This window comes from Cavia porcellus, unplaced genomic scaffold (genome assembly GCF_034190915.1).
Source record: "Cavia porcellus strain 051 isolate PalLab524CR breed Dunkin Hartley unplaced genomic scaffold, mCavPor4.1 scaffold_32, whole genome shotgun sequence".
NCBI lineage: Eukaryota > Metazoa > Chordata > Mammalia > Rodentia > Caviidae > Cavia > Cavia porcellus.
Genome location: NW_026947515.1, coordinates 30,229,652 through 30,242,676, shown reverse-complemented (window position 1 = coordinate 30,242,676; position 13,025 = coordinate 30,229,652). Strand labels below are relative to the sequence as shown.

Here is a 13,025-nt window from a genome sequence, read left to right as displayed (position 1 = left end):
CTGTCCCAGGTGCCTGGAAGCAGGAAGGAGCAGAGCCAGAGACAACTGTCAGTCTGCTCTTTAATGGACAGGCAGGCAGTGACTGGCCTGCACCCCAGACAACACAGGGACAGAAGGGGCTCTGGGGCCTGTGCTGCCCAGCAGGGCCAGGCACTGCAGTCTTGTCTACAGGACAGAGCCCAACCATCAGTCCCACAAGGCTACAGTGGACACCCTGCTTGCTGCCCCAGGCCCCAGAACAGGGTGCGAGGGGATAAAGGGGGTGCCATCCAGTGGCTGCAGGCAGCAGGGAGCTTCTTGAGGTGAGCAGATAGGTAGCCTGGGTGCCTCGTCCGCAGGGCAGGGCAGGGAGAGGTGCGTGCCCCTCACATGTTGGTGCTCATGCGGGACTGGCTGTTCGCTGGCGTCAGCTCTCCCTGGCTCCCTTCTCGGGGAGGGGACTGCAGTGGACAAGGGATTCAGCCACTGACTATCGGCTGCTGCCCAACACCCTGGATGAGAACCCCTTGGCTGCTCACCTTGACATGGATCTGGTTGCGCAGCACAGCTGCCCTCAGGATCATGGCCTTGGCTCGTCGTTGGAACTCCTTGCCCATCAGCAGGGACTTCTCAAAGGTGGTGCTGCGCTGATCTACGTCCCTCGCGTACAGGATCTGCACAGGCACAGGCTCAGCAGGGCCCAGTGGCTCTTGCCCCCTCCCTACCCCGGCCTCACCCTGCAGCCACCTTGCTGTGCGAGTCGATGCGAGCGTTAATGAGTCCCTCCAGGATAAGCTGTGTCAGCTCGTCCTCCAGGGCCGCCACCGTGGTATTGAAGGCTGTGGCCATCTTGTGCATGTCAGCCGAAACATAGGGGCTGAAATACTGTGGAGCAGAGGTGACACAGCTGTCCACCACTCTTGGGTGCCCCTGCACCCTGCTCCTGTCCCCTGCCCTTACCTGGATGAGAGCATGGTTGCGAATCTGGGTGTACAGGGTCCTGACGTGAGGAGCCAGGTACATGTCCAAGAGCAGGTTGTCCTGGAGAGGAGAGCTGGTCAGGGGCCACCCGGCAGGAGCCCAAGGCCTCTGTGTGGCCACGCCCTTGCCCCCACCTTCATCTCGTCCAGCATCTTCAGGCACGATGCATACTTGGACTCGTAGAATTTGAAGATGATGTCTCGGATCTGTGGCTCCAGCTCCAGGAATAACTTAAAGGAACTGTGGGTGCCAGGGTACTGAGCCCCACACCTGCCTCCCTTGCAAGACCAGGACCCTGGTTCCCAGGATGGGGCACTGGACTGGAGGGACAGCCCCCAACCCACCCACCTGCTTGAGATGACATTGCGCTGCAGCTCCTGCCGGTCAAAGGTGGCCAAAGCACATAGGCCACCATAGATGGCCACATTGCTGGGGGACAGTAGCTGGGGGAGAAAAAAGAAAGTGACTCCAAAACTGCAGGACTACAGGGCTTCACTTTGATGGGAGGGAAGCCCAGAAGCAGCCACCTCCACCCCTCCCGTGAGGGCAGAATAGGAGCCCAGCACAGGACCTATGAATGCTGCCGAGGCCCCATTTCCCTCACCTCAGGGAAGTCACAGTGGTCAAAGGAGGCCAGCAGGAAGCACTTGGCAGCCTGCTTGTACTTGCGTGCAGCCAGCTCAGCCAAGCCTAGAGGACCCAGGAGGAAAAAGGGATGAGGCTGCCTCCCTCACCCCAAGAGGTGCTGGCACCTTGGGGCCATCAGCAGGTGCCCCCTGGCCTCTCCTGTCCCAGGACCGCTTCCCAAGACAAACTCTGGCTAGGAAGTACCAGGGGCAGTGCCTGGGAATCCTGCACAGACTCTGAGGTCAGACGTGTGAGGTAGCCTGGAGAAGCCAGTGGGCTTCCCAGTCACATGCTGGTTTCCCTACCCTGGGTGGACACAGCAGTAACACCTGTGGAAGGGAGGCAAGTGTGTCAAGTGACACCTGCAGCTTGCCAAGTACTGTTCTCACTGCTATGTGAGGCCAGGTTTTGCCCAAGGACCCGGGGGATAGCATGTGGCACAGTAGGATACCTCACCTGCTGCACATTTGAGCTTGGTGAGGATGGCCTGGGTCTGGCTGTCCCGCTCTCCACGCTGCTGCAGGGGAAGGTCACATACAAGAGGTCCATACCCTCGCCATCAGCATAACAAGCCCAATGCCCAGGCCCCAGCCCAAGGGTAGACTTGGAGAAAGCGCGTCATACATACCTCAGCAATCTCTGGTGTGGACTCAGCCTTACTGACATAACTCAGCACATGAGACCAATTTTGCAAGTAAACACTGACCTGGTGGCCAAGTGGGCAGGGTGAGATAGCCTAGGTGCCACCTCCTCTGCCCCTGCCCCAGCCCCCACCTCCCTTGCTACCTTGATGACATTGAGGCACATGTTGATGACATGCTTGGCGCTAGTGCAGTAGTCTCGGGCCCGAGAGTAACACTTGAGGGCATTGCTGAGGTCCCCACAGTCTAGGTAGTGGTCACCCAGGTCATCATGGCCGCGCCTACAGATGTGACCGTGAGTAGTGACTGACGGGGGCCAGCCAGGCCAGCCACCCACCTCCCTTGTCCTGGGCAGATCAGTACCGGATGCTCTCCTTGATGGAGTTGCCTTTGTAGTTCTTTAGGTCTGTGTCCAGCTTCTCCAGTTTCAGCAGGGCCTTCTTCCGAGTGGCCTCTACCCAGGCCGTGTCCAGAGGCGGGGGCTCTACACCGCTTTCAGGGATGGCATCTGGTGCATTTTGCAGCTCCCTGAGGGAAGACTCGGCTATCAAGATGGTGACAGTCACCACCGCCAGAGAGGTGGGAAGATGGCCCTTGCCTATCCCTAGCCTCCACCCTAGGAACCTAGTCTGGACCAGGGGCCCAGAGATCATCACTGGCCAGGCTCACAGGGGGAGTGGCAGCCCAGTGCAGCCTGGCTGAGGACAGCTCTTCAAGCCCCACCAAGTTGTCACTCAACTTGTACACAGCAGCAGGAAGCCAGGATTTGGGCCACCCCCGACTTCTCAGCAGAGAAGTGTACTCCTTGCCCTGTTCTGAAGTGGTAGGATCACAGGATGGGTCCTGCCCAGGCTGGCTCCATGGGGCACACAACACACCCAGCCCCGGACACTTGCCCGCATCCTGGCCTTACCGGGTAGCCTCTGAAAGCTTGCGGTGGATCTCCTCATACATGTCCACATTGAAGGTCCTCTGCACAAAGGAGAGGGCCATCTTCAGAGCCTCTACCCGCAGTGGTGGGCAATGGTCAGCAATGAACTGTAGCCGCTCAATGCGCATCAGGCCGCTGTAGCTGGCTGCGTACTGCTCCAGATCCTAGTGTGAGGACACAAGGAGAACAAAAAGGGTCAGCCAGGGTGTGCAAGGTAGGACCCCACAACCCCAGCCCAGGGCCTGAGTGTCATGGCTAAATGACAAGTCTTTGCTCAAGCCTGGGAGGTGAGGAGAGGGGCACCAGAACTAGAGCAAGCACTGGGGTGGGCTGGAATTCTCGTAGAGCACAACACTGAGCCCGGCTGGCAGTGCCAGCTGCTGAGCTAAGCAGGGAGGAAACAGCATTGAACAGGCTGGTCCCCAGAAGACCTGCCCTCGGATGGCATTCAACAAGCAGGGCTCCCCAGGAGTAGGTGAGGGTCTCGGCTGGGCCAAGAATCCAGTATGAACCGATGAAGGAAACCCCAAAGGTTTCTGAGTCAGAAACACATGACCTGAGAAGCATCAGTTCATGGGCTACAGTTTGGAGTCTAGCCTGGACTCCTACTGAGACCAGGAAAATCACGGTCCCCACAATGAGCTCCATACCAGAGTGGGGTTCTCCACCACATAGTTGACATCAGGTGCATTCTGGGGATCCTCCTGTGGGTCGACGTCAATCTGCATGGGCTCCACGGCCCCCTGCAATACAGGTCGGGTCACCTTGGCACTTCAGGCATCCTCAGGTACCCTGGGGTCAGCTCTGCTCAAGGTCTTTCAAAGCAAGATGGGGCCATTCTCCCTACCAGTGCTGTCACCCAAGTGTACACTCCCTGGCCCCTCCTACTCCACCCATTATGTTGGCCTTGCCAGCAAAAGCTCCTCCAAAGCCTCTAAATGCCCAACGCTGAAGCGGGAAAACAAACATCGGGAAGGTTCCTACACGTTCCCAAGCCCTGTCCTGATGCAGTTTCCTTCAGGCCACAGAGCAGGGACGGGCGCCACCTTGACCCCGGGTAGTCACACTGGGGGGAGAGTCACACCACGGAAAGGAAAAGGGGAGGATCATCTCAGGTCGGCCCGGGACCTCGGCCGAGGGCTGAGTTGCCGCCGTGGTACCTCGGAAAGCAGCGTGCAGGCCGATAGGCTGGCGCTCAGGCTGCAGTCCCCGGCCGTGCCGGGCCGCAGGTCTGACCTGCTGCCCAGGTCCGAGGAGGCCAAGTTGGGTGCCAGGCTGCCCCGCATCGCGACCTGACTGCTGCCCGCCGAGACAACGAGCGTTGGCGCCAGGCGGAGGGGGGGCTGGGGCGAGGACTGTCCGGGAACGCTGCGCGCGGAGTTCCGCGCCCCCCCCCCTCACCCTCCCTGCCCCGCGGGAGGACGCGGGCGCGGGCGCGACCCCGGCTCGTTACCTGCAGGTTAAACACCTGAACCGGCAGCGGCATCTTGCACCTACCCCGTCGCAGCGCGCCGTCTACTTCCGGGGCAGCGCGGCAGCTGCTTCCGGGGCGAGGCGCGGGGCGGGGCGCGCTCTGCGTTTAAAGGGGCCGCCGCCCTCAGCCCTCGCTCGTCACTGGGGGTCGCGGCGGACGCATGAGCCGCGTGCGATGGGCGCTATGCCGGGCCTGCCTCGCGCTGGTCGCGGCCCTGGCCGCGCTCCTGCTGCTGCCGCTGCCTCGCGTGCCCGCTCCCGCCCCGGCGCCCGCTACCGTCGCTGCCCCCAGCCTCCGGCCCGAGGACATCTTCATCGCGGTCAAGACCACCCGCAAGAACCACGGGCCGCGCCTGGGGCTGCTGCTGCGCACCTGGATCTCGCGCGCCCGCCCGCAGGTGCGCCCGGCCGCCCGCCCGCGGGTCCCCTGCTCCCCCGCCGTCCCAGGGGCCTCACTACCGTTTCTCCCCCAGACGTTCATCTTCACCGACGGGGACGACCCTGAGCTCCAGCGGCAGGCAGGTGAGGCCCCGCGCCCGGCTTCGCGGGTTGCTGAAGGGGCCACTACGAGCTGTTGGCAGGGCCCGGGGAGGGTGTGGCGCTGGCCCAGGGTCACACAGCCAGCGCATGGCAGAGCTAGGTTGCCCTTGCCAGGGCTCCATCCCGACTTTCAAGTGAGGATTCCCTGGCCACCTGAAGGTTTCCCGGGGCCTCTGTTCGCAGCCTCAGGAAACCCAACAGGGAATCCTTCCGTACAGGCCGGTGGGGCCCGTCTGTCTTGCTCCTGTCTGTGCTCCTCACCTCCCAAGGAACTGTCATGCTCTTCAATCACTGACAGCTGAAGGACCGCTGAGCCAGAGTTGCAGGGGACCTGGACTGCCCTCCACCCCAGGGGCAGGCTGATTGTGGACCCTCACTTTCCTGTGTCCCCCACCCCCACCCCCATCAGGCAGCCGTGTCATCAACACCAACTGCTCGGCAGTGCGCACCCGCCAGGCACTCTGCTGCAAGATGTCTGTGGAGTACGACAATTTCATTGAGTCTGGGCGCAAGTAGGCTGACTACATCCATCCCCTGGGGGTCTGGGCCAGGGCAGAGGTCTCCAGCCACCTCCAAGGCCCTTGAACAGGACTGTCCCCACCCACAGGTGGTTCTGCCACGTGGACGATGACAACTATGTGAACCCCTCAGGCCTGGAGCACCTGCTGTCCGCCTTCTCTCCCAACCAGGATGTCTACCTGGGGCGGCCCAGCTTGGATCACCCCATTGAGGCCACCGAGAGGGTCCAGGGAGGTGGGACCGTGAGTGCCAGGCCAGTGGCCTCTTTCGAGGGCTCTTCTTGGGGGTGGACTGCAGATGACACTTGGGTCCAGGGAAGGGGTAGGGGGTGAGGAACCAGGCATGGGCCACCATGATAGGTTTCCCATTTCCAGGCCACCACAGTCAAGTTCTGGTTTGCAACCGGTGGGGCGGGGTTCTGCCTGAGCAGGGGCCTTGCCCTCAAGATGAGTCCCTGGGCCAGGTGAGTGGGCGCCTTGCTGCCCAGGCAGGGAGCTGAGGGCCGAGGAGGCGCTGACCAGCTTCTCCCTCAGCCTAGGTAGCTTCATGAGCACGGCTGAGAAGGTGCGGCTGCCGGATGATTGCACCGTGGGCTACATTGTGGAGGGGCTGCTGGGGGCCCGCCTGCTGCCCAGCCCTCTCTTCCACTCACACCTGGAGAACCTGCAGAGGCTGCCAGCTGATGCTGTGCTCCAGCAGGTAGGCATGGCTCCCTGGCACATCAGCAGGTAGCCTGCCAAGGCCTTTGCTCTCCACACCCCCAGGGGTCGGGCTCCCTTGTGGGCTCACAGCCAGGCACAGATATGGGCTGGTCTCAGCCTTGAGATTTCTGTGTGGACTTTGGACAGATCCCTCTGCCTTCTGGGCACAGCATTCTGTGGAGCAAAGTTCCACAGGTCTCATGGGGACTTCTTTATAAAGAAAAGCTCGCCTGCTCCCCTGGTAAAGAGCTTAGCAGGATTCCTTCCAGGAAGAAGCTCTCGGGGAAAAGCACTGGCCCTCACCCTGACCCCTTGCCTTCCCAGGTCACCCTAAGCTACGGGGGTCCAGAGAACCCACACAATGTGGTGAATGTGGCCGGTTTCAGTCTGCAGCAGGACCCCACGAGGTGAGTAGTGACGGGGGTTGCTAGGCAGAGACCTCTGATGTCAGCCCCACCTGGACAGCCCTGACCCTACTTCCTCTCTCTGTCCCAGGTTTAAGTCTGTCCACTGCCTTCTCTACCCAGACACAGACTGGTGTCCCATGCAGAACAGGGGTAACCTTCCCTCACGGTGACCAGGCTCAGCCAGCTTCCTCCGGCTGCTGCTGTGGGAGCCAGACAGATGCTCTGGCCAACCTGAAAGCCAAGTGCAAACCCATGGTGGGCCTGGGAGCTGGGGCTTTCAGCCAGTCACTTTGTAGGGTGGCCCCCGGGAGGGCCGGAGAGCAGTGCCCCTGGTGTCACGGGTGCTACTCAGCTGTCTCCATCAGAGCACTTGGGCACCCCTGCGACCAACATCAGCCTCGTTCCTGTGGGCTGGGCACAAGAGTGTGGGCTCTGGCCTTCCCAGCAGGCCTCATGCCACCCGCAGGGTGCAGCTTTCAGACTGGCTCCATGGTGTGTCCTCAGGCAGAGCTGGCCTTCCTGGAAGCCTCCAGGCCACTTTTCCCCTTGCTGACTCACATCAAGGACTTCCTCCTGCCTGTCCCCTTCTCCCTGCATAGGTCTACAAGGTGGCCTCTGGGGAGGGGGAAACAGACAACTGCTGTCCTTGGGCGCTGTGCAGGGCACAGCCTGTTCTGTCCTCAGTATTGCAGAGTGTGAATAAAGGCCTCCTTGTCACTCTCACATTGGCTCCTGTCTTAATTGTCCACGGGAGCACTTGGTCACGTAGCTCTACGGTGGCAGTGAGGCAGGGCTCTGTGACAGACAGTCTCGCTCCAGGCAGGCCTGGGTCCCATAGCCTTGGGCCTCCAGACCCTGAGGTGAGCACAGGGCACTGTGCAGGGTTACAGAAACTTGCCAGTCGTGGGCCTGAGCGTCACACTGATCCCAGCACACGAACAAGGAGAGCGAATTACACACGCATGGCTGCGCACACAGGGCCTCAGGCCTGTGTGTGCATGGCCCCGTGAGCAGGGAGCCGGGTGGGACGGTAACGCAGGTATGGTATGTGTATTATGTGGCTGGCTTAAGGGTGGTGCAGCCTAGGAAGTGTCGTCCTCCAGTGATGTGAAAGCACCCTCTCCTGCAGTATAGACCTCCTTCGTGCTTAGGATGCTGACTCTTTGGCCCAGCCTGTGATGCAAGGTACACAACCCCCTCCCAGTGCCGACAGCGACTGGGAGCCACAGCCCTGGTCAGCTACGGGACCAGTGAGAACAGCAGCCACCTATTTCGCTAAGCTAGAAGGGCAGGGCTGCTGAAGGTGTTTACCAGCCAGAGCATTCTCAACTTGACAGGCTTTCGCAGATGCCATTGTGACAAGGAGCATTGCATGTGGGGACAGAGAGGCAGCACCAGGCAGTCAGTAGGGTCCCTTCTGTGGGTCAGCGCCACGTCATATCCCACAGACCCTGACTGTGGCCTCCCTGACTCCGAGAGTGTCGGGCCCCTGCCTGCAATGAGAGAGCGTGTGACAAGTTCTGGCGGGACTAAAGTGAGAAGGCAGTGACCTGAAAGCTGCACAAGGACGGTGCCAGCACCCAGGTTGCTGCGTGCTGCCCCGGGCCTATGGCCCTATGTGTGTGTGGATGCTGTGAGCGGGTCATGCCCAGCACAGGGTTCGCAGCCTCGTTTCCCTGTGTGGGCCACATGTGAGGCTCCACAGCCACGGGCTGCTGAGAGCATGAGGTCAAGGCTGTGGCCTCAGCCCATGCAGATGTCGTGTGACCGGAGCCATGGTGTTGCTCAGTGAAGTGGGAAGCAGTGCAGGGCCACCTTGCGAGGCTGGTGTGCTGGCCATGTGAGCTGAGCCTGGCATTTTTCCTTTTCTGATCCACATCCAGTACCACTGAGGCTGAGCGGCGTTTCAACTTGGATCTAAACAGACCTCCTTAGGTGGAGACAGCCTGCAGCTCATACTCCAGGGAAGGCTGTGGCCATCCCCTTTGAGCCTGGGCCATAGGTGGGGGGGAGGTCAAGGACAGCAAGGAGAGAGGCACAGCTGCATCCTAGGGGCAGGAATGGGGCCCAGAAACAGGTGTCAGGTCCCCAGGAGTCAGCACAAGAGGAAGAAGCCAGCCCAGTCCTCCAGCCAGTTGGTGTGAGGCAGCGAGGTGGGTGTCCAAACAGGTGACAGGGAAATGTCCATGCTTAGTGGCCACTTCTGACCTCCCAGCCTGAAGTGTTCTGCAGCCCCCAAGATGCCACACCTCCTCACATCTGCCCTTCATCCACACCCCCAGTGTGAGTGACCCAGGGAAGAGTTGGGCCCTAGTGTGCTTCACTGTCCAGAGGTGGACCAGCTCAGGCCCAGCATCCTCCCTCACGGGCCCAAGCAGGACAGTCACATCACAATCCCATGCCCTCCAGGGGAAGGTCTGGTGGGCAGAAGGTGGTGTCCTGACCTTTGAGTTCAGTCAGGGGCCAGTCCATTTGTTTTGTAAAGGGACAAAGGCCTGGAAGGAACAGTACCAAGAATGATCATCTACAGTTGCCTCTGAAAACTAGTGCCAGGTATGGAGGCACATGCCTGTTAGCCCAGCTCTTGGGAGGCTGAAACAGGCAGATCTCTGCAAGTTCAGGGCCACCCTGGGCTACAATGTGAGTTCAAGGCCAGACCGAACTGCATAGTGAGATCCTGACTCCAAAAGAAAAACAACAACAACAACAAAAAAAACAGTATAATGTTTTTATCCCTTTTTCCTTTTTTGGACAAAATCTTGCTAATGTAATTCAGACTGCCTCAAACACTAATTAGTCCTCCTGCCTTGGCCTCCCAAGTGCTGGAATTACCCGAGTTTTACAAATTACCTATAATGAGTATCCAGTAGATACTGAGATTGTATCAAATAAAGCAAAAGCTTAATCATGTTGGGGTGGGGTACAGTTGTAATGGAGCACAAGGCCCTGGATTTCATCCCCAGGAAGGCAAAAGACAAAGGTTGTGGCCCCCGCTTTACACTGGTTCTGCAGACGGACGTTTCCTAGGCGTCGGCGAAGCCTGCCATTCCGGTTAGGCACTGAGCACTGAGCGGGCCAGGACAGTACCCTCCTGCTGGGGGTGGATAATGAACAGAGAGTTAGTTCCCAGTGCCTGCGGATCATCGCACTCACCTCCTCCCCGAGATTTAACCTGAGCCCATATTCTCTCTCCCTGTTTCCTGACAACCTCTGCTGAGCAGGGCCGGGCACCTCGTTCTGCCCCCAAGGTTCGGGTTGCAGACAGCAGGGGGCGCTGCAGACCAAGGCTGCGGCTACGGCTGCGGCTGCGGCTGCGGCTGGCGCGCCGGGACCTGTGCAGACCAGGTTCCCTTGACGGAGGCCTCAGGCAGCCACTTGGGATGACTTCCCCTTTGTAACACGGGGAGAGCAGAGCCTGCAGAATGAGCGGACCACAATCTTCCTAAAATGCTCCTGTGTGTTTCCTAGCAGCCGTGTCAGAGTGTTAGTTCGGTATCTGATGGCTGCACAAATAACTGTGAAATCATAAAAATCACCTGATGGTACAAAAGAGGTGTCCTGTACAGGCCTCTGCCCAGCCTACCCCACCGGGCTCCAAAGGAAGCAGCGCTGAGCTCATCCTCACAACTGATCCCAAGAGGAAAGGGCTGATCTCCTGTTCTGGCCCCAGTGAGAGTCAGGGATGGGGTACATGAGGGCCTAAGGCATTCCAGCTCAGAGCCACCCCAGGTTTTTTCAGGGTTTGGGGAGCAAACTGAACACCTGCATCAGTGCCTAGCAACATTTCAGGGGCAAGGCACTCATTTTCTGTAGGGACACAGAAAGAAGGGAAAGGGCCCTACAGTGTCACTTAAAAAGTGAATCCAGATGAAATATAAAATCAGAAGAGCCCTGTATGTTATATAATTAGACTTTTGTGTGTGTGATGGTAGGGACTGAACTCAGGACCTCTGCCACTGAGCTACATCCTCAGCCCTTGTTCATAATATAAAACAAAAACATTTCCACCAGAAATCTCCAGGATCAGATTAGGTCCAGTGACACCTACCTGTAATCCCTGCTACTTGGGAGGCTGAGACAGGAAGATCAAAAATTCAACCAAGCCTGGACAACATGGCAAGGCCCTGTCTTAACATGTAAAAGAACAAAAAATAGAAAGAAGTGGAGAAATCTCCAAGATCAAATGATCTTACTGATGAATTCTATCAAACACCCAAGGAATGACTGACAGTGGTATTACACAAACTCAGCAGAGACTGTATTTCCTAACTCACTTTCTGAAGCCAGCATGAGGCCTGTGCCCAGGTCAGACAGATACATTATGAAAAACTGGGGCAGTGATTCTGAATTTGCGTGGCAGTACCAAAGGCAGAGACAGTAAAAGGCACTGCAGCTAGGCCTGGTGGCTCAGGCCTGAAATCCCAGACTGTGGGAGGTTGTGTGGGATTGCGGTGAGTTCAAGCCCAGCCTGCATAGGCAGACCCTGTTTCAAGAAAAAGACACTAAGGGCTGGGGATTTAGCTCAGCGGCATAAGCGCCTGCCTTGCAAGCAGGCAGTCGTGAGTTCGTTCCCCAGTACCGATAAAAAAATGAAAAAAGACAAAAAAAACAAAGACTCTCCTCACCTGAGGTCCCGGGGAGGGCACAGCCCTGCAGACTGCAAGGAGAAAAAGAAAAGTAAAATTCAAGATCTTATACAGAAAATTCTAAATCTGTCACAAAATAATTGTTGAAGCTAATAAAAGAATTCAGCAAAATACATCAACCATAAAAAAAGTTGAATTTATACAATAGTAATGGGCCACTCTAAACTTCAGACAACAATTCTCTTTAACATCTGAAAGAATAAAATATTGAACAGCAAACTGAACCAAGCTCACGAGAGATTTCAATGCTGAGAACTACAACTTGTTCCTGAAAGAAAGAACTAGGGGAATGGGAAGCTACCCTGGGTCCAGCAGTGGAAGAGGATCGTCAGGGAGCACTGGGGCTGGACCGGCACTGGGACATCTGTCGAGCTCTGGTCATTTAGTCGGAGGCGGTCCTGGTATGAGTGGCGAGGTCACTGCTGCAAGCAAATGCTGGGCAGCATGTGCACATGGTCAGTTGAAGCAGAGGACACAGCAGACACATCTCAGGCTGTCTGTGATATACTCCCCTTGCCCTGTGGCTGAGCAGGACAGTTCCTCAGGAGCCAGTCCCCAAGGAGGTGCCAGCTGCAGGAGGACAGAATGGGTCTTGGCTGCGTTCACTGCTGGGGAGAGGCTGCTGGACTTCCCAGGACTCACAGACAGGCTGGGGGAAGGACTGGCCCTGTGGGTGGACTGAGCCAGAGGGTAGAAACAGCCAGCAGAGGGCCTGCAGGGGACACTCCTCTCTTTGTTTGTTTGTTTCTTTGAGACAGGGTCTCGTTTTGTAGTGCATGCTGGCCTTAAACTCACTTTGTAGCCCAGGCTGGCCTAGACCTTGCAGCAATCCTCCTGCCTCAGCCTCCTGAGTGCTGGGATTATAGGTGTGTGCCATCAAGCACGGTTCCCCCTCTTGCTGCAGGATCTGCAGCCCACAGGCTGGATCTCCCCCCCACACACGGCAGCCAATGTTCACAGAGAGTGTGGGGCTCAGTTCCTTGAGGAGGGTAAGTGGGTGCACAGCAGGGCAATTTTCCAGCAGGGTGCCCTACCCTCCTTCTCCTGGACTAATCTAGCCAAAGACCGGGCAGCTTTTCCCAGAGTATCTTCTTACCTTCAGACAAACACCCACAGCCCACCTCAGGGCACCCTACCCTGGGAGAATTCAGCATGCAGCATTATTAGGAAGAGTTTACTCTTTCAGGAATGTGGCCGGCTGGGGCCCTCAGCAGGTCTGCACCTCAGAAGTTGTGTCATAATCCCATTATATAACGAGGGGGAGGGGCAGCAGGCCTTCCCTGGCCAGAGAACTACTGGGGCCCCACTGGGCATGGGAATCTTGCTGTGAGCAGCTGCCTGGTGTGCAGGGTGCCACAGCCTAGAGGGTAAGAAGATGTCGGCAGGATGGGACACTCCAAGAAAGACTAGGATCTTAGCCAGTGCTGAGCACAGCCCTGAGCCCACAAACCCCTACACATATGACCCTCCCTGGGCTCCTGGGGCAGCCTGAGCCCCAGATTCTCTCTCTGAAGGAATCACAGAGACCTTGCAGGGACCAGGTCACACAGGACTGTCCAGAGAGCTGGCAGGACCACCCA

The 13,025-nt window shown here is 58.1% G+C and overlaps 2 protein-coding genes and 1 long non-coding RNA gene across 8 annotated transcripts; 1 reads left to right on the top strand and 2 right to left on the bottom strand.

Moving 5' to 3' along the window:
• Positions 1–46: 46 nt before the first annotated feature.
• On the bottom strand, positions 47–5,235 carry Gps1 (G protein pathway suppressor 1). Of its 5 annotated transcripts, none has more exons than XM_013147189.3 (14): positions 5,092–5,235; positions 3,810–3,902; positions 3,142–3,323; positions 2,592–2,756; positions 2,374–2,509; positions 2,216–2,293; positions 2,044–2,104; positions 1,565–1,650; positions 1,309–1,403; positions 1,095–1,200; positions 940–1,020; positions 727–864; positions 519–653; positions 47–440 (listed from the first exon to the last, which is right to left on the bottom strand). In XM_013147189.3, exons 2-14 carry the CDS (start codon positions 3,885–3,887, stop codon positions 366–368), a joined length of 1,416 nt encoding a protein of 471 aa, XP_013002643.1. In that variant the 5' UTR covers positions 3,888–3,902; positions 5,092–5,235; the 3' UTR covers positions 47–365. The 5 variants fall into 5 exon arrangements, with proteins under 5 accessions (XP_013002643.1, XP_003464871.1, XP_023418692.1 ...); XM_003464823.4 differs by lacking the exon at positions 5,092–5,235 and adding an exon at positions 4,613–4,737; XM_023562924.2 differs by lacking the exon at positions 5,092–5,235 and adding an exon at positions 4,613–4,737 and having other exon boundaries at positions 2,044–2,101.
• Rfng (RFNG O-fucosylpeptide 3-beta-N-acetylglucosaminyltransferase) lies at positions 4,794–7,522 on the top strand. 2 transcript variants are annotated; one of them, XM_013147191.2, is made up of 8 exons: positions 4,794–5,030; positions 5,106–5,154; positions 5,582–5,654; positions 5,780–5,933; positions 6,066–6,154; positions 6,225–6,390; positions 6,717–6,799; positions 6,888–7,522. In XM_013147191.2, the coding sequence occupies exons 1-8, from the start codon at positions 4,794–4,796 to the stop codon at positions 6,967–6,969; spliced, it is 933 nt and encodes a 310-aa protein (XP_013002645.1). In that variant the 3' UTR covers positions 6,970–7,522. The 2 variants fall into 2 exon arrangements, with proteins under 2 accessions (XP_013002645.1, XP_003464956.2); XM_003464908.5 differs by having other exon boundaries at positions 5,582–5,684.
• A 1,991-nt stretch (positions 7,523–9,513) lies between these two features.
• On the bottom strand, positions 9,514–13,020 carry LOC106026503 (uncharacterized). The gene is made up of 4 exons (XR_010045301.1): positions 12,542–13,020; positions 11,425–11,456; positions 10,848–10,927; positions 9,514–9,893 (listed from the first exon to the last, which is right to left on the bottom strand). It is a non-coding gene; the product is annotated as an uncharacterized LOC106026503 (long non-coding RNA).
• Positions 13,021–13,025: the final 5 nt, after the last annotated feature.

What these genes read in the sequence shown, in the direction of transcription:
- Gps1 (XM_003464822.5), bottom strand. Translation starts at nt 4,445, where the DNA reads ATGCGGGGCAGCCTGGCACCCAACTTGGCCTCCTCGGACCTGGGCAGC. An exon ending in CGCAATGTCATCTCAAGCAG is followed by an intron (nt 1,201 to 1,308) that starts GTGGGTGGGTTG and finishes TGGCACCCACAG; the next exon opens with TTCCTTTAAGTTATTCCTGG. An exon ending in AGATGCTGGACGAGATGAAG is followed by an intron (nt 1,021 to 1,094) that starts GTGGGGGCAAGG and finishes TCTCCTCTCCAG; the next exon opens with GACAACCTGCTCTTGGACAT.
- Rfng (XM_003464908.5), top strand. Translation starts at nt 4,794, where the DNA reads ATGAGCCGCGTGCGATGGGCGCTATGCCGGGCCTGCCTCGCGCTGGTC. An exon ending in GGGTCCAGGGAGGTGGGACC is followed by an intron (nt 5,934 to 6,065) that starts GTGAGTGCCAGG and finishes TCCCATTTCCAG; the next exon opens with GCCACCACAGTCAAGTTCTG. An exon ending in AAGATGAGTCCCTGGGCCAG is followed by an intron (nt 6,155 to 6,224) that starts GTGAGTGGGCGC and finishes CTTCTCCCTCAG; the next exon opens with CCTAGGTAGCTTCATGAGCA.